This window comes from Aquarana catesbeiana, linkage group LG02, assembly GCF_042186555.1.
Source record: "Aquarana catesbeiana isolate 2022-GZ linkage group LG02, ASM4218655v1, whole genome shotgun sequence".
NCBI lineage: Eukaryota > Metazoa > Chordata > Amphibia > Anura > Ranidae > Aquarana > Aquarana catesbeiana.
The window spans coordinates 693,388,594-693,413,474 of NC_133325.1; the positions used below are offsets into that span (position 1 = coordinate 693,388,594).

At 43.0% G+C, this 24,881-nt stretch overlaps 1 protein-coding gene across 3 annotated transcripts in view; it reads right to left on the minus strand.

The window, feature by feature from the left end:
• Nucleotides 1-24,881, minus strand: part of GIT1 (GIT ArfGAP 1) — a 249,322-nt gene that overhangs the window by 29,563 nt on the left and 194,878 nt on the right. For all 3 annotated transcript variants that reach the window (XM_073616833.1, XM_073616835.1, XM_073616834.1), the window contains 5 exons: nt 11,023-11,120; nt 10,792-10,903; nt 9,895-10,022; nt 6,580-6,732; nt 4,434-4,649 (listed from right to left, as the gene is read on the minus strand). In XM_073616833.1, the coding sequence (XP_073472934.1) occupies nt 4,434-4,649; nt 6,580-6,732; nt 9,895-10,022; nt 10,792-10,903; nt 11,023-11,120 (707 nt within the window). The remainder of the gene's footprint in view (nt 1-4,433; nt 4,650-6,579; nt 6,733-9,894; nt 10,023-10,791; nt 10,904-11,022; nt 11,121-24,881) is intronic.

A 24,881-nucleotide genomic window follows, 5' to 3' on the forward strand; every position in this document is an offset into this window, starting at 1 on the left:
AGCTAGCCTTGCCTACCCATCTAGCTGTCCAGCAAACCTGAGGAGCGGAGTTCTGAGTGACAGCCCCTGCCACCCTTCCTCCTTCTAAACTGCTAGGCAGAACATCACGGTGCTCCCTCCTGATCTCTCCAGTTTAGTTTACACTGAGTCTGGAACTGCAGCCTGCTATTCAGGAGCATGGAGAGAATGGAAGCTGGCGGCATACAGTTAGGTCCATATATATTTGGACACAGGCACAATTTTTTTTTTTCAGGTATTTATAAAAACATTAAAACTATAGTTATATAATGGATATGGGCTGAACATGCACACTCTCAGGTTTAATTTGAGGGTAGGTACATCCAAATCTGAGGAAGGGTTTAGGAATTACAGCTCTTAAGAATAGCCATCCCCCTTTTTCAAGGGACCAAAAGTAATTGGAAAATTGAATCAAAAGCTGTTTCATGGCTACTCCTTCATTATCTCTTCATAAATTAAGCAGGTAAAAGGTCTGGAGTTGATTCTAAAGCCCCATACACACAATAGGACTTTGTACAAACTTTCCTGTGCATTTTTGTACAAAGGGCGTTGGCCATAAGTTTGTATTGCATACAGATGGCAGGACTTCTCCAGCCAACTTTCACCAAATAACTTGGTTTTTCAGCTCTTTACCACCACCCTTTGGTCAACTTCTGTATTGCTGTCTGATATTGTTTCAATCTCGTCGCTTTTATCGGCGAGATTGACACCTTGTGAGCCGGGTTCACACTGGTGCAGGGATCCGATTCGGATCCCCGCCAATGCCAGGCACTGTGTTTGGTATGAATCTTGAGAGGGAACTCCACACCAAATTTTAAATAAAAAACCGGCATGGGTTCCCCTCCAAGAGCATACCGGGCCCTTAGCTCCGGGGGTCTTCTTCTGACTTCGGGGGTCTCTCTGGCCTCTTCTCCCGATGTTTGGTTCTTCTCCCGCTCTCCGGCTATGCTGCCGGGCTCCCCTGCTATCTTCTGCTCTTTTGCCGCTCTTTTGCTAGCGGTGGCCCGGACTTCTGCGTCGTCTTCTTCCCTCTTCTCTTTTTCTGATGTTGACACGACGCTCTCTCCAGCTGTAATGCTGTCTGAGCGCTCCGCTATGACTTATATAGGTGGCGACCCCGCCCCCTATGACATCACAGTCTCAGGGCAGGTTGGGACTGTGAGGTCATAAGGGGGTGTGGTAAAGTCATCCTATGACCACGCCCCCTTATGACCTCAGTCCCAGCATGCCCCGGGACTATGATGTCATAGGGGGCGGGGTCACCGCCTATATAAGTCATAGCGGATCGCTCAGACAGCATTACAGCCGGAGAGAGCGTCATGTCAACATCGGAAGAAGAGAAGAGGGGAGAAGACGACGCAGAAGTCCGGGCCACCGCTAGCAAAAGAGCGGAAAAAGAGCAGAAGATAGCGGAGGAGCCCGGCAGAAGAACCGGCGAGCGAGAGAAGAGGCCGAACACCAGGAGAAGAACTGAACACCGGGAGAAGAACTGAACACCGGGAGAAGAGGCCGGAGAGACCCCCGAAGTCGGAAGAAGACCCCCGGAGCGGCCTAATAAATTACTTTAAAAACCTGTGTAGTGTGTTTTTTTATTGACACTTTTTCCCCCTAGGTGAATGGGTAGGGGTACGGTGTACCCCATACTCATTCACATAGGGTGGGGGGCCGGGATCTGGGGGCCCCCTTATTAAAGGGGGCTCCCGGATTCCGATAAGCCCCCCGCAGACCCCGACAACCAACGGCCAGGGTTGTCGGGAAGAGGCCCTTGTCCTCATCAACATGGCGACAAGGTGCTTTGGGGTGGGGGGAGCAGCAGGGCTCCCCCCTCCCCCAAAGCACCCACCCCCCCATGTTGAAGGCATGCGGTCTGGTACAGCTCAGGAGGGGGGGGGCGCTCGCTCGTCCCCACCCCTTTTCCTGACCGGCCGGGCTGCGTGCTTGGATAAGGGTCTGGTATGGATTTTGGGGGGCCCCCACGTCGTTTTTTCGGCGTAGGGGGTTCCCCTTAAAATCCATACCAGACCTAAGGGCAAGGTATGCCCCCAGAGGGGAATTCCCTCTCGCGCTCACTGCAATAGGAAAATGTGTTTTTCCTATTGCAGACAGCGCGAGATGTACAGTACCCTGTCGCTGAGAACCAGCGCGATGGGTTCGCACTGGAAACATTCTCGCTCCTGCGTACTGTAGTTTGTACAAAAGTCCGATGCTTTTGTGTACATGCGATCCAACTTTGCTCCATCCGACTTTTGTTGCCGGAAAGTTTGTGCGTTCGCACAGCCAACAAAAGTCCAATGGAAACAGAAAAAGTTTGTCCGATGGAGCGTACACACGGTCGGATGTTGCTCAAAAACAGCTAATTTGCATGTTTGTTGTCAAAAAGTCTGCATTCTTTGGACGGATGAAATGAAGATTAATCTGTACCAGAATGACGGGATGAAAAAAAGTGTAGAGAAGGCTTGGAACAGCTCATGATCCAAAGCACACAATGTCATCTGTAAAACATGGTGGAGGCAGTGTGATGGCATGGGCATGCATGGCTTTCAGTGGAACTGGGTCATTGGTGTTTACTGATGATGTGACAGAAGCAGGCGGATGAATTCTGTAGTGTTTAGAGATATACTGTCAGCCCAGATTCAGCCAAATGCAGCAAAGTTTATTGGACGGCGCTTCATAGTACAGATGGACAATGATCCAAAACACACTGCAAAAGCAACCCAGGAGCTTTTGAAGGAAAAGAAGTGGAATATTCTGCAATGGCCGAGTCAATCACCTGATTTCAACCCAATTGAGCATGCATTTCACTTGCTAAAGGCAAAACTAAAGGCAGAAAGACCCACAAACCAAGAACAACTGAAGACAGCTGCAGTTAGAGCTTGGCAAAGCATCAGAAAGGAGGAAACCCAGCTTCAGGCAGTCATTGCCAGTAAAGGATTCTCAACAAAATTTTAAAAATGAACATTTTATGATTATATTAATTTGTCCAATTACATTTGAGCCCCTGAAAATGGGGGGGGGGGGGGGGCTGTATAAAAATGGTTGCAGTTCCTAAAGTTTGTACTTGATATTTATGTTCAACCCCTTGAATTAAAGCTGAAAGTCTGCACTTCAAATTCATTCAGATTGTTTCATTCTAATTTGGTTATTGTGGCATACAGAGCCAAAAGTATGAAAATTGTGCATGTGTCCAAATATATATGGACCTAACTGTATGTTATGAATGATGCAGCTGGAGAAAAGGGTTTTCATTTACAAAAACATAAGCTGACAATAGCACAAGCCAGGTATTACAATTGGCCATCTTGGACTAGTGTAGCAGCCAGTGTGTGCTGTTGTTGTGTTTTTGTGAATGAAAGTGTTTTTGAATCATTTACAACACAAGCTGTTTCCACTCTATTTTCACTAATAGCAGGCTGCAGCTGTGGACTTTGTGTAAACTGAAGAGGAGAGTTTAGGAGACAGAAGTTACAGGATAGAGAGGTGGGTGGGGGGGTGGCTATAACTCTCACCCCCCTGTCCCACACCCATATTTCTAGGCTTCAGGAGGGATGGGGCTACAGCCTGTAATGACAAAAAAAGAAGGATTTTATTTTCTTAACATCCACTGTTCAGTTCTAATGGAGACAAGTGCTAAGTGCACAAGATCCCTTGTGAAATTTAAACAACTTTTTTTTTTCTTACGTTTATTAAAAATTATTTTTGCAAAAGCTGAAAACTTCTTAAATTTTAAAATGTCACTTCCTTCCAATATGACAATCTGGAGGGGATTGCCCCAGAAATGTAATTTCCTGCCTTGTAGGATTAGCTCACTGCTTTCCTCCGAGGTCCCTTTTCCCAGTTGTCTGGGAAGCACTGAGATAAAAAAAAAAGTCAAATTTTAGAGATACAATGCCAAAAGGATTGCTTACTTCTAGCCAACGCTGCAGCTTTCCTCATTAGAACACCAAGATCTGCTCAGGCAGTTGTAATGAAGGCTGATCATTTAGGCTGCATTCACACCTGAGCATTTTCAGCTCATAAAACGCCCAACAAGCAAAATCCCATTCATTTCAAGGGCACCTGTTCACATCTGAGCGTTTTGTCACCTGAAGCAAAAACACCCTAAGCTCAAAAAGGAACATGAGCTTGGGGCAGATTACAGGCGTTGTTCTGCCTTTTACATTGGTGACCTGAACAAAATCGCAGTAAAAACGCGCGACTTTGAAATAATCAGGTGTGAATGCAGCCTGAAGAATGAGATGGTGAAACAAATAGCTACTTCTCCAAAACAGAAATAAGTAGGAATCTACAAGGTTTGCTACAATTCCTAAAATTTATATAGATCACCTCCTAGCGCAAATTGTGTTTTACTTTACAAAACTGGATTGTAACAATTTAACTCCCATTGTTTACATTTATACTTATTTACTTATATTTACCCCAGAGTGAAATGGCTGAAGTCGATTGCTAAGATCATCAGTGGATTGTCCAAATGGTTTAAGTGCTGATCCTGGCTCATACATGGAGAAGGCTTGGCGGTCTCGCCGGTGGGCAGCGGGTAGTGGGTGCTCTGCTCGCTCTGGGTTTGTTGGAGGAGGGGGCGACGGGCCTGTCTGATGTCGGATCTGTGAGTTCTCCGACTGCAATTTCTGAATCTGTGGGAAAAATATAATTACAAAGGACCAATTACCTTTATTAGATAAGACAGAAAGTGATCTGTATGAAAGCCATGGATCATCTACTTGCCTAGAAATAATTAAAACAAAAACATGATGTCAAACTGTTAACAGTATATCTTTCGAGGTTTATGTATATATTACAAAGTAGAGAACTGAGCATTAGTGATGCTTTTAGTAGCAACAGAGGTTGTCCAAAATGAGTTTAAAGATAATGTTATGGAATTTTAGACTGATAGTAGCACTGTCTACCCTGATAGCTGCTGGATTGACTAGTTACACCATTAAATTAGGTATGTCCAGTTGATGGACTAAAGCAAGATCAGGTCTTCAGACCTCTGCAATCTTTCCTGTATGATCACTCAATTTTCCCTGACCATCACAAAGGTCAACCCAAGATATGGTTAGCCCCATTAGTGTTTTCCTTTTTCAATTATTGTTAAAAAAAGCCAGTTGGCAGTTTGATTGTATGACAATCAGGCAGTAAATAAGGCCAGTTTAAGGAGAACCTAGACTCAAGGTGATGGAAGTGCTGATATCAATATCTATGATTCAGAAATACTGCAGGTAAAAAAAAGTAAAATGCAACCTTCAAGTCCCATGCTCAGAACCAGGAAATCTTTAGGTTTTTACATATGGTACACCCATACCCAACATCTAACGCCTTGCTGACTTTTTTTCCCAAACAGACCTAAAAGCAGAACTCAAATTTTAATGGACCCTCCCTCACCCTTCTCTGAAGCCCCAACTGTACTAAAAACAAACAAAAAAATAAATATGATACACCCTTTTTCTAGGGGTCTTATGATTAGTTCAATGACAACGCAGGTCTTTTCTCTTCTCCTCCGGCAGCAACCAAATGTGGTCCTTAAAGTGGTTGTAAACCCTTTCAATCCACTTTTTTCTACAGGTAAGCCTATAATAAGGCTTACCTGTAGCTACCCCGGATATCTCCTAAACCTGCACGGTTTAAGAGATATCCCCCATATCTGCATGTGCCAACGGCATTGGCACATGCGCATGAAGCAATGGCACGTACGTGCCGTTTGCTTCAGTGAGTGTGCTGTTACCACAGGCTCCGGCACGTGTGCGCGGGAGTGATGTCATCGCAGCTCCGGCCAATCACAGCGCCGGGGAGAAATGTCGCCGGCCGGGGCTGTGTACGGGCACCGCAGTGGGGGCTTCAATCTCAGGTGAATATTACATAATGACTTAGTATGCTATGCATACTAGCTCATTATGCCTTTGTCTTGCAGGTCTTTTTTTTTTTTTCATGCGGGTTTATAACCACTTTAATAACATGTCAGCAACATTCAGGGCAGTAGCACTGAGAGTCTGAATTGCTATGACGACTCATCCCCAAGGGGTGTGTTCATGACAGTTTGGATTCACAAAAAAGGGTTGAAAGACACTGGCTGTACCCTTAGATAAATTACTCCTGCCTGTTCCTGCCCCCAACTAGCAATGGTCGACTGTAAATTTCGCTTGTGCAGGTCCCGCGTTCATGGTACTCGCCCTCTCTGTCTTTCTCCTTCTCATTTTTCTCTTCATTCCTGATATGAAGGCTATTAGACAAAGACAGATTTCCCTTAGAGGACAATACAGCATAGCTTGTGATACTTACCTTACCTCTACCCTGGCCCTCTTTGGTACTGGTAACAGTTTACAGTTATATTAATTATTCTACATACATACGCTGTTTTTTTGTATGTGCCTGTACAATATCACCCCTGCGTGGACAAACCATTGCTTGTCATACTCTCTTGAAATGTAATAAAAATATTGAAACAGAAAGACATTGTCTGTCATTCGACACAGCAGAGGAAAGCTATCTTGTTGAAAAGTGGACTAGAGTTCTTGGAAAACTCACCACTATAGTCTGAAAAAAAGTATAGTAGGCTTGTCTCACCTCTCTCTGAAGTCGGCGTAGCTCTTCACTTAAGTTATTATTCACTTTCATTAGCTGCTGTACTTTGGCATCAGATGTTGCAAGGGCTTTTTTTACTTCCAGATACTCTTGCAAAGTAATAGGGCCATCTGACAGGTCTGAGGAATCCATGCTCTGAATAATGGAAACATTGAGGTCTCACATTGCATGGACTGGAAATTTACATGAAAACTTAAAAGGTTTCTATGAACCAAGTTTAATGGAAAGTTTGTACATGTAGAATCCTTATTCATTTATGTTTCAATTAATATTGTTTTATTTGCATATAAAGACATATAACGATACACATAACGTACTTAACATGAAAGCAACTCGACACAGCTCTAGCCAGTAAGCCCACACACGGGCTCAGTTAAAGCATTACTATATATGATAAAACAAGGATATCTCCAGTATTGTGGCAAGGTAAAAACAATTACCGAACATGGCTCGTGCTCAAGGTAAACATAACGGTGTGTCAGCCCCAAATAGGATATAAATCCAATACAGTCCCAATGATGCCCTAAAAAGGGCCAAGGAAGAAAGAGATAAACATCCTAATCAGCCGGTGTGGTGGATGGCTCTGCCAGCCAGTCATTTAGCCCAGACTCTGTCATATTTTTTCGGGTAGCCTTTATGCAAATGTGTTTTTATAGAGGGGTAGAACAGTTTTAACATGCTGTTTCCAAAGGGAGGAGGGAGGTGGAGCCTGTTTCTTCCAACCACCCTAAGTACCAGATCCTCCACCAAACCCAGCAGACATACTTTTGGAGTTGGAGGAATGGGAACGCCCACTATCTCACTCACCACAGAGAGCACCTGTGTCTAGTAGATGGGCACTGGGCAGGACCAAAAAATATGAATTAAATCCCCCAGGGTATGATCACAATGCCAGCATTCCGAGGAAAGGGAAAGCATCATTTTGTATAAACGATAAGGAGTGAGATATGTCCTATGTACAATCTTATATTGTACAAGGCGGTCCCTTAGAGATACCAGGGTTTTAAACAGGAAATCCCAAATGTCATCCCAGCCCTCAGAGTCCAGCTCTGGAACATCGTGGGACCAACGCTGACGAAGCACCGATAGTTCAGAGGAGGAAACCCAGAGAAGATGTGCATATAGAACAGAAGTGGGTTTCTCCAGACATTAATACCGCAGAACCGTTTACAGATGTGGTTGAAACAATTGTGTCACACCAGGGGGAAACAAGCCTCTGAAAGCATGGGAGAACTGTAAATATCTAAAAAGATGTAAGGTGGGGACATTATATTGTGACATTAGATGGTTAAATTAATATAACGAAAAATCCAAGGGGATATCAGACACCAATTTAATGTTGAATCTGGCCCATCCTTTAGAATCAGGAAGTGTAAAAAAATGTTGTAATGAAGGGTTGTTCTATAAAGGGGTATTCGGGGAGACTGTAGTTCGTGGAAAATTTTTGCAAATGAGGCCTGCTCTCCTGCTCCATGTACGCATAGAGGAGGTCACATCATAAAGGGCTTTAGGCGAAGTGGCAGGTTAGTAAGTGCCTCCATAGAACGCAGCATTGCGGCCTCCATTATGGTGGCAGAGTTGGACTGATCTGGTTTCAACCACCAAACCGCAGTGGCCAATTGGGCTGTAATAAAATATTTGTATCAATCTGGAAGTGCCAGGCCTCCCTGCAAAGTAGGCTGCATAAGAGTAGATGATTTGTAGCAAGGGGGGTGTGGGCCCCAAACGAAGAAAGAGAATATTCTATTTCGCTGAGAAAAAAAAGATTTGGGGATACACTGTGGGGAGTTATGGAACAAATAATTAAATTTGGAGTGAATCTTCATTTCTATAAGATTAAGATGGCCTAGGAGGGACAGTGGGAGGTTCTCCGAAGCTTTCAGTTTAGTTTTGACAGAATGCACAACCAAGGTCAGATTTAAGGGAATAGAACGTGCAACATCAGGCGAGACATATACTCATCCATCCATTGTAGCTGAAGATCAGGGGGGCTGCACTCTTGGGTTCCAGGTAAATAGCAAATAGCTGAGATTTGGGCAAATTGACCCCAAGTCATGTTACTCTTGAGAACTTAGACAGATAGTGCTCCCTGCAGGGAGGAGGCAGCATCGATCAGAAAGTGAATACCAAAGGGAACCCCATCCTCCAAAGGATCTCCCACAGGAAATGCACCTCAACCGTATCAAACGCCTTCCCAATGTCAAGAGAGGCGACCACTTTAGTGCCCTTATTATCGTGATTTGCATGGGGATTTGTAAAGAGTCTATGGAGATTGACATCTGTAGATTTATGGGCCATGAAGCCAGTTTTGTCCAAATCTATTATGGATGGTAATAAAGGGTTAATTAAGTCTAAAAGTGAGTAATTTGGTTAGTATTTTAGAGGTTCTTATTTAGGAGCGCGATAGGCCTATAGGAGGCACATGATTTAGGGTCCTTGGTGGGTTTATAAAGAAGGCTAACATGCGTATCTGCTATGGAGGGGGGAAGGGCGCCTTCCTCAAGACAATGGGTATATTATATATATAAAAAAGGAAGCCAACCAAGGGGCCAATATGTCACCATACTCCTTATACAATTCTACCTGTAGACTATTGGGGCCTCTGGGCCCCTGTGGAGAGGGAATTCATTTCCGTTTGGACCTCCTCAGTGGTAATTGGCCGAAAGGGGGATCTCAGTGTCCAAAAGCCAACCGGGTTGAGGAGGGAAGCTAACCCTTTTATTTATGTTTATTATGCATTCTAAATTTTGTTATGTTCGACATAAAGACATTAGGTATCTCTATTGGAAGTGACATTAAAGTGGAACTCTGGCCAAACTTTTTTTTACCTCTTTTTTGAATAAAGTAGACAAGGCGTATACCTCTGTCAGGTTGTTATTGCTTTACATGTCCCCATTGGGGGGAGAAAGTTTCCATCAACGACTTCTCATAACATTCTTAAAGAAGTCATGCAAAAAAACATGACCAGGACATTGTACTATGACTGCAGCTCCCACTGCTGTCAGAATACACTTATCAGCGGCTGCGGCTGATTGGCTGCAACAACTGATCCACAAAAGTATTCAAATCAAACAATCGAGTCCTGTTGATCCATGACGGCAACACAGTGATCAGAATTTTGATTAGTCTTTGGCCAGCTTTAGATGTTTGGGAAAGTCCTTACACTAGAGTAGAATGGGGACTGTTCTAAATATAGAAATAGGTGGGGGTCATTGAGGAATTTCCCTACGAACGTGAACATAGTAAGCTAGCCTCAGTGAATCATCTGTATTATCAGACAACACTAGATCCTCTTACTCTGGCTCTGTTGTTTCTGGAGTTCCTCAGCAGCTCCTGGTCTGTGTCTTCATCAGAAGCTACACTGTCATAGTCGTGCTGGTCATCGCAGTCATTGATGTTGTTCCTCAAAGAATAGTCAAGGTTGTCTATAAAAAAAAAGTCAATTGTGATATATGGTTTGATAAAAAGATCCACAGAATTCAGAACTTTCTGAGTCACGGACCTGGAACATGCATGCAGCCAGTGAATTCCCTATTTTGCACTTGTTTCGGATCACTGACTTAAAGGAGTTGTAAACCTCAGACATGAAATATGAACAAAGCATATCCCTCTATACTGTGTACTTGTCTCAATTAAGAGCACTAAGTGTCACTTTCTGTTTGCTGCTTTATAAGTGCGCTATCAGCATAAATCACTTCTGACAAGTTTTTCTGACACCAAGAGAAACAAGGTGACAGGAGAGGGATCTCCATCTGATTGACAGCCTCGGCTCTGTTTCTGTGTGGTGTGTGACGGTGATGTGTCCCTTCCCTCCAATCCGCTCCCAGAACTCTCCTCATCTGCAGAGTGTAACTTCAACTCTCCGTCTCCTTTTTTTCTGAACTCTTACACAAGCTTTAAAATTCAGCACTTTGAAGGGCTGTAGAGAAGAGAAGACTACAGAGAAACAGGTACAACTTATTGAGGAGAATGTGTTTCATCTCTGGGTATCATTCCAATCACTTCACTGCGTATATGTAAGGGTTTACAACCACTTTAAAGAGTGACAAGTCAGACAACTAGCATTTTCAGAGGTTGAGAGCAATGGCAACCTAGATATTTCTATCAATCTAAATACCCTTTTTAGGATGTTTTTCTATGTGGCTAGTGGCAGCTTTACTTTATGTTAAAACTAAACTCAACTATTTATCACACCTGTGATTATCACTGATGTTTTGCCTTGTTGCCGCCTCTTGGCTTCACTTAGGATATCTATGATCAGTGTGGCAAATTCACGAGCATTGAAGCGTGCCAATTTCTGACGCCCCTAGACAGAGATAATAGAAAAAACTTATGGGTGAACATTTCTTACAAAATAGTGACAGCATATTAAAAACAACAACGCTAGGACATTGAGAACATGTTTGAAGGGTGGCAGCAAATTACCTGATTCCTGGTTGCAGAGTACTCGGGGTTAACGGGCAGGAAAGGCACGGCACTGCGCTCTGTCACCAGGGTGCTGTGATTCTGCGTTGTCAGCCACACTGTTGGAGAAAAGTGGAGATAGGGGATTAGAGGGGAGAAAATGTTTTCTCATAAACCGATACATGTAGTACGTGTTAGGAAGTTTGTATGATCTCCACCCGGCTGTATGGCAGACATGCCGCGTTCCTTTCCCTATCTGTAGACAAGTTATACTATGAGGCTATTATGTTTTTTTCCTTACAACTCAACCCTTTCCAATAATATAACCAGGTAGCAGAAACCCTATATGTGTGGCTTCATAAGTTTAGGGAATCTAGGGTTACTTTGTGGTATAGCTCCCAGCAAACCTGCCAACTGTGCAGATATAGTACATGCTCCATTCAGATGGTCATGTATCAAAATGTATCAATGGATTCGGGCATTTAGACTGTACAGCAATGTCAAGAAAGTGATTCCCAAAATTGTATCTTAAATACTACGCTCTAATATACTCATAACTGAGGGTTAAAACCTTGACTTAGAACTCAAGTCTTTACCATGATTTTAGTTGTAATGACAACTTAGCTTTTACAAAAGAAAATTTGAAACCACCGAAGTTTCAGAGATACTATGATTCCCTTTCTCAAGGTAACCCTTTTTCTTATATACATGTTATGCTGCAATTACAACTAAGGCCTCAATAAAGACTTGAGGTTCTTAAAGCAGAACTTTACTCTGCAAATTGACTTAGGGTCCATTGTCTCAACCCCACAACAATACTAAAAGTCTGTTTTTTTGTTCTGTGTTTTTTCGGGTGGAAAGTATTTCGGCTTTATTCTTTCCTTTGTCAGGTGGCGTAGGCCAGAATGACGTGCCATGCTCCAGCAGCCTCCTGAGATAACCTCATCACGTATTCCAAGAGGCTGAGGGGGCCTATTCACAGAGCATCTGGGTGGCAGGAGCTGCATGTACCACCCCAAAGAGGTAGAGGCAGCCTGCTGAACAGGTGGCATGGGACTAAAGCTCTGACACCCAAACAGGATCACTGCATGACAATGCTAGATCTGCTGGGCAGGTAAGTATGCTCTTTAAGACATACCAGGTATGGGGGGATTAAGTTCCTCTAACTTCTGGTGTGCTGGCCATTTTTGCAATATTGGATTTTCACAGTATCTCTGTTAATCTTGAACTCTTCTCAGGGAGTTAAAGGCCAAGTTTACTCCTTTTTTTACCCCCAAAAAAACAAATAAATGCACATGATGTTGCAGTTAAAAAAAAATATGCTTTTTTTTTTTACACTGCAGCATGCAAAGCATTCTACACATGATTAGTGGATCGCAGCTGCAATGCCAGGCTCCTGCAGACACGCAGTACAGCTGTCTACCCATAACTCCTGTACCAGCAGACGGTTAATGAAGTGCAGGAAGTGTCAATGCCCTTGCAGTTCATTTAGAGCTACAAGCTGTTTGCTGTAAGTACAGGCAAGACTTGAAGCTCACAGATCTCTGTGCGGAGTTGTTTTTAAATTGTGACAGTGGGTACGATAACCCGCCCCCCACCCACTGTCACAAAGGGGATCATGGGATGCGGGCAGATTCTGTATAGTAACACGTTACACCCCAACTACTGGTGTAACTTGTAACATGTTACAAAAGGTGAACTTATTGTTTAAAGATGAAGGTGCAGGATGGTTTTTTGTTTAGGTTTTTATAGCGATCTGCGTCTCCTTATTTCCTATACTGGTAGAGTTGGACTTTAGAGCAAACTTGTAGGCCAGCAAATATACTGTCTAACAATTGTCATTAAACGTTGCATGATATTACATTGGTTAGCCAGAAAGCATATTCTTTGTGTTCCTCTGGTCCTGTTTTTTTAACCTTGTATAGTTGGAAAATTAAACCACTGGGTGGCACTGTGGATACTCGTATACATAAATATAAAAGTGTCATGTCCTAATTCATTGTTGTAATTACAGAAAAATATTTGGACTGTGATCCATGGACTTTACTGTAGGGTTCAAGTTCTTCGACCACAGGTCTAAGTACTACCCATCCACTGGACCCCTGTCTAATGAAAATACACCTAATGGCCTTAGATGTCCTCTCAAAGGATGTGGCAGTAGGAGGGGCTTAGTTCTAGATGGGCAGGGTAACTCTTAAATAGCGTAATGGCAGCGTAGTCTAGCCATTGCTAATAAAGTGAAACCAGGGTGAACTGAAGGTAGCTTTCAGTGCAACAGTGGTCCCTGCTGCTGGGCAAGTCTATTACTTTAAACTACCAATAGCTTCTTTTTACAGTATATTTTTTTAAAAACCTGGGCAATTCAAACTGAGCATAAAAAAAATAAAAAAAACAGAAAATGCATAAGCAGAGATTATCTGCTATAAAATTCATGTGTGAAAAACAGAAGATTCAGAGATATAGCTAAACTTAAATGCAAATCATGACTTTCCTTATGCAAGTCGTCTTTGGCAAATTTAAATTTATTTTATACACAGTTAACATTGACGAGGTTTGGAACAAGTACACTTTAAAGACAGAAGCACACTCGGGCTAACAATCTTTAGAATAAGCATGTTTTTTCTTTTGTTCACTGAAGGACACACATGGAATCTTGACCATAGGGTTATAAGGGCCACTTCCAAGTGTAGGACACTAGGCATAAAAACAAAGAACTACCTAGGGACAGCCCCTACTGGTGGCCAAAACCCCCATCTGCTAGTTCATCATTATGTGTCCATTTCTCAGGTCTGTAAAGTGGCTACCGGGTCATCTGGGTCATCTGTTCACATCTTTACTTTAAGTTCGACAAGGTGGATATTGCTGCATCTTCAGGAATGTGTTTTGGCAGCAAGGTATTTGGCAGCTTTCTTTTGTTTTTTCCCGCCCCTCGATGGTCACTGCTTTGGGATGTCCCTACGGTCTTACTACCTTATTACCTATGGTAAGATTACTTAAAGATTAAATAAAGATTGAAGGACAAAGCTCCCACTCTTCTGGTCTTTTGTATACTGCTTAGCAACTTACCAAGCTCCCTATAGCAGATAGCGGGTTTGGGCACCAGTTCCTAGGCAGTACGCATTCCTATTCGATTTACACTCGGTTATGTGCGGTGTGATTTGAGCCCATTCATTTTGAATGGGCTTAAATCACACCTCACCACACCAACAGTAGTACATGCACTAACTTTTATAAATGCACTGCAACTACATTGCGTGGTACTTTTGTACCGCATGATCCAATGCAGGCAAACATTTGCAACTCGCTTTTGGGGTGTCGGTGACAACATACAACTGCAATGTGTTTCTGAATGGGTTGCTAGAAAGGTACAAGGAATGCAGATTTCCTGCATCGTATTATGGTGTGAAAGGGGCCTAACTTGATTGAAAAACTGCACAAGCCTAAGGTACCGTTTCCCATCCCTCCACATAACAATACTATTAGTAAGGAGCTCCTACTATTAAGGCTGGCAGTAACTGTATTACAGCTGGAATCCATCACCACCATCAACAGCAGTAAGTGAAAAATCTGCTGTGCTGTTTAAGAAGCGTAACATTCTCTTTTTCAAAAGGTCAAAGTTTAAAGAACATTGGCCTAACAAATGTAATAATGGCCAAATACCAAGCAATTGACAATATTTTGGGTGTTCTATAGTATAAAGGATGGCATGGGAGCAAGCGCTCTTGGTGGTGGAGAGGGACAGGAAAAATTCTTGTTTTATCCAAAGACAACAAGTCAGCCGCCCCCCTGGTGCAGAGATCAGAACACCTGCTCTCGCTGTGTGGCAAGCCCTGCACCGTCAGCACTAGTCTGTTTCTCTGGACATCCAGTCTGTAATTACACAGCTCATATTAAAATCACTTTTTGTTTTCCCAGCTGCTGCAAGGAGCAGAGAAAACAAAAGCATATTCATACACTCAACTACGCCCTGCCATCCCAGGAAACTTAATTCTTCACACCACCCAGGCCAAAGAGGTTTAGTGCTAATGGCTGATTGGATATGTACAGTGCTCATACCAGCCCACCTCTGTTTGTTCATGTGTTCTAAAGGTCAGGAATGCAAAACATATAAACTATCCTAAAGTAAAATAGCACACTTACATGTGCTTTACAGAGATTGATCTTTTACTGTAGAGAGTTTATCCTTTGACAATAGAATATGGCTGCTTCTCCCTGAGGCTTCATTTATGCAACAGCAGCTCCTTTTTACAAGAGAATGCTAAACCCACTTAGGAAACAGTGACATTATGAAAACCAATCAGCCCACTCAGTTTAAAGCTGACCTATAATCCAAAGTCTGGTACACACCTGCTGAACTGGCCAAATTTCAGTACGAGTACCTCTGCCTGATGACTGGCTTCTGTCAAACAGTCATGCTGGAAAACCAGCATTCAGTGTGTGCAATCGATGGCTGGAAGCGCTGATCTGTATATTCTGATGGGGTTGGGGGCAGTCCCCCCCGTCAGAAAACAATAGAAAAGCTGGAGAGATCCCTGCATCAACATCGCTTGTGTGGATGTGGGGGATCTGTCAGCTTTTTTTCCATTCAACCCGCTGTACGTCTATACCTAGCTTACATACAATTTAAAGTGCCTGTCCAGTCTGTAAAAAAATAATAATTTGTCAGCAGCTACAAATCCTTTTATTAAATGAACACTTACCTGTCCAATGATCCAGCACTGTTCTTACCCAGGCTAGTTCACTAGCCTCCAAGTTCCAGGCGCAAGCAACTATGGGCAGCCGGCTGTGCGACTTTCAGCTTCACACCCGGTTGCCCACTTTGCATGCACAAGTCATGCTGCGCTTTGTGGATGGTCCCGTAGTCTTCTGTGACCGGTGATGTGTCCCAGAAGATTACGGGGAGGGGGGGGGGGGGGGGGGGAACTTCCGTTTGGATTGCCTAGGCGATCTAAATGAAAGTGGGAGCGGGTACCTGTCAAAACTAGGTGCCCACTCCTCTCCCCTCCAAAATTACATGCAAAGTTAGGCAGAGGAGGAGGGGGTGGGGTGGGGGCGGTGGATGTCTTAAGCAGAACTTCCCCTTTTCAATGGAACCCCGCTTTAATTTATTTACCTTCACCCTCACCATAGATGTCTTGACATAACTGCCAGTTAAATGTTTTTGTCGAAGTTCAAATGCAGCATGCTTCTAATATCAATATGAGAGGATTCTTAGAGAATTCATTGACTGGTGCAATGTGATCAGCAGTTGTAGACCTTCACAGCAAAAAACGACTGCAGCATTGCAACCCCTCACCCTCTACATACTAATAAGGCTTACTTTTTAACCTTTTTTGGGGCAGGGTTAGGAATTAGTTCCACATCACCCACTGCTGCCACCATTCTCACCTCACCATCTCCTGGGGTATCTGACTTCCATTCCGTGGCTGGGGGGCAGACCTGGCGCTACATCATCAGGGGGTCAGATGTTAGAACTTGGAAGAGAAGGTTGGTTTGCACTGACATAAGGAAAGAAGATGGCAAGACAGGACCCTGTGTGCGGCAGATGATCAAAGCAGGACCAATGCTGGATTTGCTGGGCATGTGAGCATGTTAAAAGAGCAAAAAGCAAAAAAGCAAAATTGCTCCCAATGGGGGTGTCAATGACTTGCCTCTTTAACCTCCTCCTGACCTGCATTTGCTCTGCTTCAAGCTGCTTTTGTGTTCTCAAAATTATAGGGAGAAAGAAGCAGGCCTAACTCGGGCACAGCCCTTAGTTCTGATACCCAGCTAACACATATTCCAGGCAAGCTTCACCACCCAGAAAAGTGTGTTCACATAGAGCCACTAATTAGCTAAGTTTACCCAGCCTTCGCATGAACACACTTTGTGTGCTGGAACATTTGGTCAGCTTTTAAGTGTCTGCTACCCCAACAGTTCATATTCCTGATAGGGGTTTGCTGTACCATGTACTTGTATAGGAAAGTATCCTGTTCTCTTTGTATCGCTTCCTTTGTTTGAAATCCCTCACATTCCTGCTAGTCCCCTTGTATCCCTATTAAAAACAGACCACACTAAGCAGGAGAACACCCTGTGGTCAGTTATCTAGCTATGCTGGAAAATCAGCCTGCTCTCCTCCAATGATCAGACTGGTCCTGACACCCCCCCTGCACAGCCATTTACTGGGAAGATCAGTGTACTGTTGATTCTCCTCCCCCCAGCTCTTATGCAGCTGAGAACAGAGGGAATGTGATCACTTATAAAAAGGGGAAAAAAAGGTTTTTGTTTATTTTATCTATACAAAAGTGTTTTGCCTTTCATTTTAAATGGATTGCGTTCTTTTACAAAGTGATCATTTACAATCAATTTAAGGTCACCATACACATTGCAATCTGACTGTACAATCTCTACTTTGTAAGGTGCAAGCCTACCTAAACTATTTCTTCAATTTTTATCCAGTCAGGCAGGCTCAAGCTCTGCATAGTTGTTGGTCAGTCTTTAAAACATGGATGAACATTCTGACTTTAGCACAGTTGAAGTTTCTTAAATGGTATTCGAATGTACCTGTCACAAGGAGATTAATGCAACAATAGCTCACCAGAAATGCTGACTTTACTGTCTGATATACAGCTATCAAGCAGAGAAAGAATCTGCAAAATTGCAGATAAGGTACATTCGCAGAAATGTTACAACTTATATACACTTATATATAACTTTCCCGTGACCTTTTTCCGTTTGCATAAATCAGATTTTTACAATGTGTCTAGATAGTACAGCTGGCTCTTGCCACTCATTCTATGCAATTTCCCCTCCTCATATCTACATTTCTTTGCTTGAAGTTCTAGATCTTTCTGAATGACTACAGAATTCAACTGCATCTGGCACATGCATAATTAGGCTGTAGGAAGACTTGTGCAGATGTGAATACCTGGTCCACAGAATCACAGGCTGCAGATTAGGTGCTCTGATAACACCTGGTTACTAGCCCAAGGACTTTTCACAATAGTGTGATATTGGCAATGCCACTGGGCATTGCCAGGATTATAAAAACATGCATATGCAGGCTGTCCTCTCTAGTTACCATGCTACATTTTTACAAGAACCATTTTTCCTTTTAGTTGGGACAACATTTATTATAAGACAGATCCACAGAGGCACCAGTAAGTTTTAGCAGGTCAGAGGAAAAGGAAAATAGAGACTACTGGTAATCACTGGTCATTGTGAGGTTTCCTGGTTAACAGTAATTACAATCACTAATACAGTACTGCTGTACTAAATGCAGCTATGTCCTGCAATGTCCGCCCTTCCTCTGTGAATGATTCCGTTGGCAGGAAAAAGCTTTATGTTAACTTTCCAGATGACCATTTTAAGTAAATGTAGCTCTAGGAGTCCTGCAGTGCATATCCTGTTTGGTGATTTTAAGGAACAACTTCCTACAAACGTCCCCGATTAGGCAGGTGTCACATTGCCTTGTACCTCCGGTTGTCAGCATCTGACCAACTCTGAATCTCATCATAGATGAATCACGCAGAATCAGGCCTCGACCCCTACAACCCTGGCAAACAGATGACACTAAAATTCTCAAAAAACGTAGTCGCGCTCTTGAGCATCTGTGGCACAAGACTAATGCCCCGTACACACGGTCGGATTTTCCGATGGAAAATGTCCGATCGGAGCATGTTGTCGGAAATTCCGACCGTGTGTGGGCTCCATCGGACATTTTCCATCGGATTTTCCGACACACAAAGTTGGAGAGCAGGAGATAAAATTTTCCGACAACAAAATCCGTTGTCGGAAATTCCGATCGTGTGTACACAAATCCGACGGACAAAGTGCCACGCATGCTCAGAATAAATAAAGAGATGAAAGCTATTGGCCACTGCCCCGTTTATAGTCCCGACGTACATGTTTTATGTCACCGCGTTTAGAACGATCGGATTTTCCGACAACTTTGTGTGACCGTGTGTATGCAAGACAAGTTTGAGCCAACATCCGTCGGAAAAAATCCTAGGATTTTGTTGTCGGAATGTCCGAACAAAGTCCGACCGTGTGTACGCCCTATAAGTCTCTCAAAGACTTCAACCAATACAAATCTGCCCTCCAAAAATACTATTCTTTCCTCCACTCTGCCAAGCAAGCTTATTTTACAACTCTTATTAACACCTTTTCATCCAATCCCCGTAAACTCTTCTCTACCTTCAACTCTCTACTTTGTCCTCCACCGCCTCCACAAACTGACTTACTCACTGCCCAGGAAATCGATAATCACTTCAAAAACAAGATTGATACAATCCGTGATGAAATCTCCATTCTACAGGTATCTCCCCCAGCTAAGACCCCATGTCAATAGGTACAATTGACACTCCCCCTATTTAAATCTGCTACTACAGATGAAGTTGCTAAACTCCTTTCTATCGCCCACCTAACCACCTGTCCACTGGACCCTATTCCCTCTCAAATCCTACGGTCGCCCTCTGACTCCATCCTACACTTTCTAACCCACATCTTCAATCTCTCCCTCACCTCTGGCATCTTCCCCGATGCTCTAAAACATGCACTGGTCACCCCCATACTCAAAAAGCCGTCCTTGGACCCTACCAATCTTAACAACCTACGCCCTATCTCCTTGCTCCCCTTTTCCTCTAAACGCCTTGTTTACAACCAACTGAGTGACCACCTCATTAAAAACAACCTTCTTGATCCCCTTCAATCTGGATTTCGCCCTCAACACTCCACAGAAACTGCTCTTTTAAAACTCACAAATGACCTACTAACTGCAAAAACCAACGGACACTATTCTGTACTCCCACTTCTGGATCTTTCAGCTGCCTTTGACACGGTTGACCACCCCCTCCTCCTCAAAAAACTTTACTCCCTCAGTCTCCGTGACTGTGCTCTTCAGTGGCTCTCATCCTACCTATCCCAACACACCTTCAGTGTCACTTACAATTCTACTTCCTCCACTCCTCTTCCCTACTCTGTTGGGGTCCCCCAAGGTTCTGTTCTTGGACCTCTCTTATTTTCAATCTACACCTCTTCCCTGGGTCAGCTCATAGCCTCTCACGGCTTTCAATATAATTTCTATGCTAACGACACACAAATCTATCTCTCCACCCCTCAACTCACTCCATCACGCATCACTAACTTACTAACCGACATATCTGTATGGATGTCACACCACTTCCTCAAACTCAACTTGTCCAAAACCGAGCTTATAATATTTCCTCCCCCACGTGCCTCTTCCCCTGATTTGTATGTCAAGAGCAATGGCACAACTATCCACCCCTCCTCACATGTCAGGGTGCTAGGTGTTATCCTGGATTCTGAACTCTCCTTTCGGCCCCACATCCAATCACTTTCCAAATCTTGCAGCCTCAACCCCCGCAACATCTCTAAACTACGTCCCTTTCTAACCAATGAAACCACAAAGCTCCCGATTCACTCCCTGGTTATCTCTCGCCTTGACTACTGCAACTCACTCCTCATTGGCTTACCTTTAAACAGACTATCCCCCCTTCAGTCCATCATGAATTCTGCTGCCAGACTCATCCACCTTACAAACCGCTCAGTGTCTGCTACCCCTCTCTGCCAATCCCTCCATTGGCTACCACTCGCCCAACGAATTTAATTCAAAATACTAACAATAAGTTACAAAGCCATCCACAACTCTGCCCCCAGCTACATCACTAACCTAGTCTCAAAATACCAACCTAATCGCCATCTCCGTTCCTCCCAAGACCTCCTGCTCTCTAGCTCCCTCATCACCTCCTCCCATATCCGCCTCCAGGACTTCTCCCCAGCCTCGCCCATCCTCTGGAATTCCCTAACCCAATCTGTCAGACTGTCTCCAAATTTATCCACTTTTAGGCGATCCCTGAAAACTTTCCTCTTCAGTGAAGCCTATCCTGCCTCCATCTAACAACTGCACTATTTTCTCCATTAGCTCATCCCCCACAGCTATTACCCTTATGTATAACTTGACCCTCCCTCCGAGATTGTAAGCTCTAACAAGCAGGGCCCTCTGATTCCTCCTGTATTGAATTGTATTGTACTTGTACTGTCTGCCCTAATGTTGTAAAGTGCTGCGTAAACTGTCGGCACTATATAAATCCTGTATAATAATAATAATAATAATCATCATAGGTACAGCTAAGAAAATAGGGACATTAAAACTTATAATATGAACTCCAAATATTGGCCTTTTTAATGAGGCAATGTGCACTCATAGAAACCAATCACAACTTCTTTTTTTTTTTTTAAATCAAAGTAATCACATTGAGGTCACTGCAAATTATAAACTATTATTTTTAAATGCTACTAAATCGTTATTTTTATATACTAATTTATCAAACAGAAAGCACAAAAAATGTGCAGGTGGGCACAGACGAATCAGCTATAGTGAATTAAAGGAAACTGGTACAAAGGGAAATATAGTGGCTGCCATTGGTGACTTCCTCTGGAAAATGCTAATTACCGCTATGTTTTTAGGCTACACACTTGCTATACAGTACCCTGAAAAAGTATTCATACCCCTTGACATTTTCCACATTTTGTCATGTTACAACCAAAAATGTAAATGTACTTTATTGGGATTTTATGTGATAGACCAACACAAAGTGGCACATAATTGTGAAGTGGAAGGAAAATGATAAATGGTTTTCCAAATTTTTTTACAAATAGATATCTGAAAAGTGTGGCATGCATTTGTATTCAGCCCCCCTGAGTCAATACATTGTAGAACCACATTTTGCTGCAATTACAGCTGCAAGTCTTTTTGGGTATGTCTCTACTAGCTTCGCACATCAAAAATAGTGATATGTTTGCCCATTCTTATTTGCAAAATAGCTCAAGCTCTGTCAGTTTGGATGGAGAGCGTCTATGAACAGCAATTTTCAAGCCTTGCCACAGATTCTCAATTTGATTTAGGTCTGGACTTTGACTGGACCATTCTAACACATGAATATGCTTTGAGCTAAAGCATTCCATTGTAGCTCTGGCTGTATGTTTAGTGTCATTGTCCTGCTGGAAGGTAAACCTTCACCCCAGTCTCAAATCTTTTCCAGACTCTAACAGGTTTTCTTCTAAGATTGCCCTGTATTTAGGTCCATCTATCTTCCCATCAACTCTGACCAGCTTCCCTGATCCTGCTGAAGAAAAGCATCCCCACAACATAATGCTGCCACCACCATGTTTCATGGTGGGGATGATATGTTCAGGGTGATGTGCAGTGTTCATTTTCCGCCACACATAGCATTTTGCTTTTAGACCAAAAAGTTCATTTTGGTCTCATCTGACCAGAGTACCTTCTTCCACGCTTGCTGTGTCCCCCACACGGCTACTCGCAAACTGCAAAATGGACTTCTTATTGTTATCTTTCAAAAATAGCTTTCTTCTTGCCACGCTTCCATAAAGGCCAGATTTGTGGAGTGCACTTTTAGCCCGGGTTCACATCTATGCGAATTAGATGCAGCTTACACCGCATTCAATTCGCAGGACATTTTAAAATACATTCATTTGAATGTATCTGGTTCACATATGTGCGTTGCATTCGCACTGCGCATTGCACAAAAAATGTGTGCATTTTTTGGGCATTTCGGTGCGAATTACAAGCCCATTACCTCCTATGGGAACGCATCTGATTCGCAGATGCATTGCGTTCTGAACAAGGATTTTTTTCCTTCTCCTCACTACACCTCCCCCTCCCCCTCCTCTCCCTGCTCACTGATCTGCAGAGAACGCAGAGAAGCCTTTGAACAACAGATTTTTATCTTCCCAGTGAAACCTGAGCTTCAATTCGCACCGCACATGTGTGAAATCGGGCTTAATAGTTGTCCTGTGGACAGATTCTCCCACCTGATCTGTGGATCTCTGCAACTCCTCCAGAGTTACAATGGGCCTCTTGGCTGCTTCTATTATTAATGCTCTCTTTTCCCGGCCTGTCAGTTTAGGTGGACGGCCATGTCTTTGTAGGCTTGCAGTTGTGCCATACTCTTTCCATTTTGGGATGATGGATTGAACAGTGCTCTGTGAGATGTTCAAAGCTTGGGATATTTTTTCATAACCTAACCATGCTTTAAACTTCTCAACAACTTTATTCCTGACCTGTCTGGTGTGTTCCTGGGCCTTCATGATGCGGCTTGTTCACTAAGGAGTAAAGGGGGCTGAATACAAATGTACGCCACACTTTTCAGATATTTATTTGTAAAAAATTTGGAAAACCATTTATAACTTTCCTTCCACTTCACAATAATGTGCCACTTTGTTGTTGGTCTATCACATAAAATACATTTATGTTTTTGGTTGTAACATGAGAAAATGTGGAAAATTTCAAGGGGTATGAATACTTTTTCAAGGGACTGCAGGTCAGTGAAATCAGAAAACTTAAAAGCCTTTTTAATTGGACAACTAAGCAAATGAGGGTTCAGCAAAGGGTTCACCTACATAGTTACCTGGTAGGGGTTTCCTTTAAAATAAGGATGCATGTTTTTTGAAAGCGGAAAATAAAGGTATTGTTCCCTCTAACAACCTAATTTTGACAAGTAATTTTTCTAAATTGTCATTTTTTAATTTACATTTCTATTGTGTGTTTCTTCCTAGGGGCTGAAACCATTTTTAGAAAACACAAAACCGTTTAATGGTACAAAATTCCCTGTATAAACAAGATCCCCCCTGCTGGGCAATGGTGTAGAATGACACCAGCGATTTGGCACTGCTAATAATTAAACACTACAGAAATTGCAGAACAAATTACCAGTAAGGAGATCTGTGCTGTCTGTAACTACAATCTTACTAATTGGCTGCAGCGTGTTAACAAGTCAGGCATGTCCTTCTGATGTGGAACTGACATAAATCATCAGACTTCATACTATTCTTGCATATCTGATACTTGTGGTTTACAGCTTTATTTCAACTTTCGCAAAGTTATTTCTGCTAAAATCCCGTGCTGTGGAAACAAGAGTTCAGTTTATGTGTCACGTTGCAAAACATCTGCAGACTTTACAGGGGAATGGGCTATTTCTGAACAGATAAACTATTCTAAGCAAGCAGTTCACAGGCTAGGTCATTATCCTTCCGTATTTACTGCACAGCCCGTGACTGATGCCCTGTATCTAAGCAGTGCTGCCAATGTGCCACATACACAGCACACGCTAAAAACGGCTACATGAGTGGTGAGCTTCAATTCACAAAATAATATCTGATAAGCATGCAAAATATGGCATCTACACTTTATTAAAGTAGCTAATCAGAGCAATGACAAAGTGCAGTAACCCAAGAAAATCAATCGGAAATCAACATCCACCACTTTTGAACTATTAAAATGCTAAAACATTTATGCTGATTGGTTGATAGGGGTCATTGCAATTTGCAGATTGCTTTCTGTCTTATTAAATAGGACCGATTGTAAGTAAGGAGCTTTGCATTAGTTAACACTATATGCTAAGTCTCCAGCGTAAGGAAAAACATAAGAAATTAGTACTGTAAGGTTAAACGGGCAACCAGAGGAATGCAATTGTTAGCCAAAGGCTGAAAAAACGTGCTACAACATCTATAGAGTCGTAGGCGGTTTTAGAAGCACTCTACTTCTTACAAGGCATAGATGGAAAGCATAGGCATACCTATAAGTGGTGTATCAATGTAATGTCATGAACAGAAAGCAATGCATGGCTTCAGGACATCACATGCCATATCCAGAGAGGATATCCCAGGTTGATGAGACTGAGACAGATATAACACGACACAGCTACTGGTTTCCTTAGTTCAGTGTAAAATATCTAACCAGCCCACGATGCGGTCCAGAGTCTCGTCTGCACTGGGAGTAAGGAGACGCTGCATAAAAGGCTCCGTCTGCTCCCCTAACATGAAAAGTTCTGTTAAAGCCTGCTTACACTGCTGAGAATGTT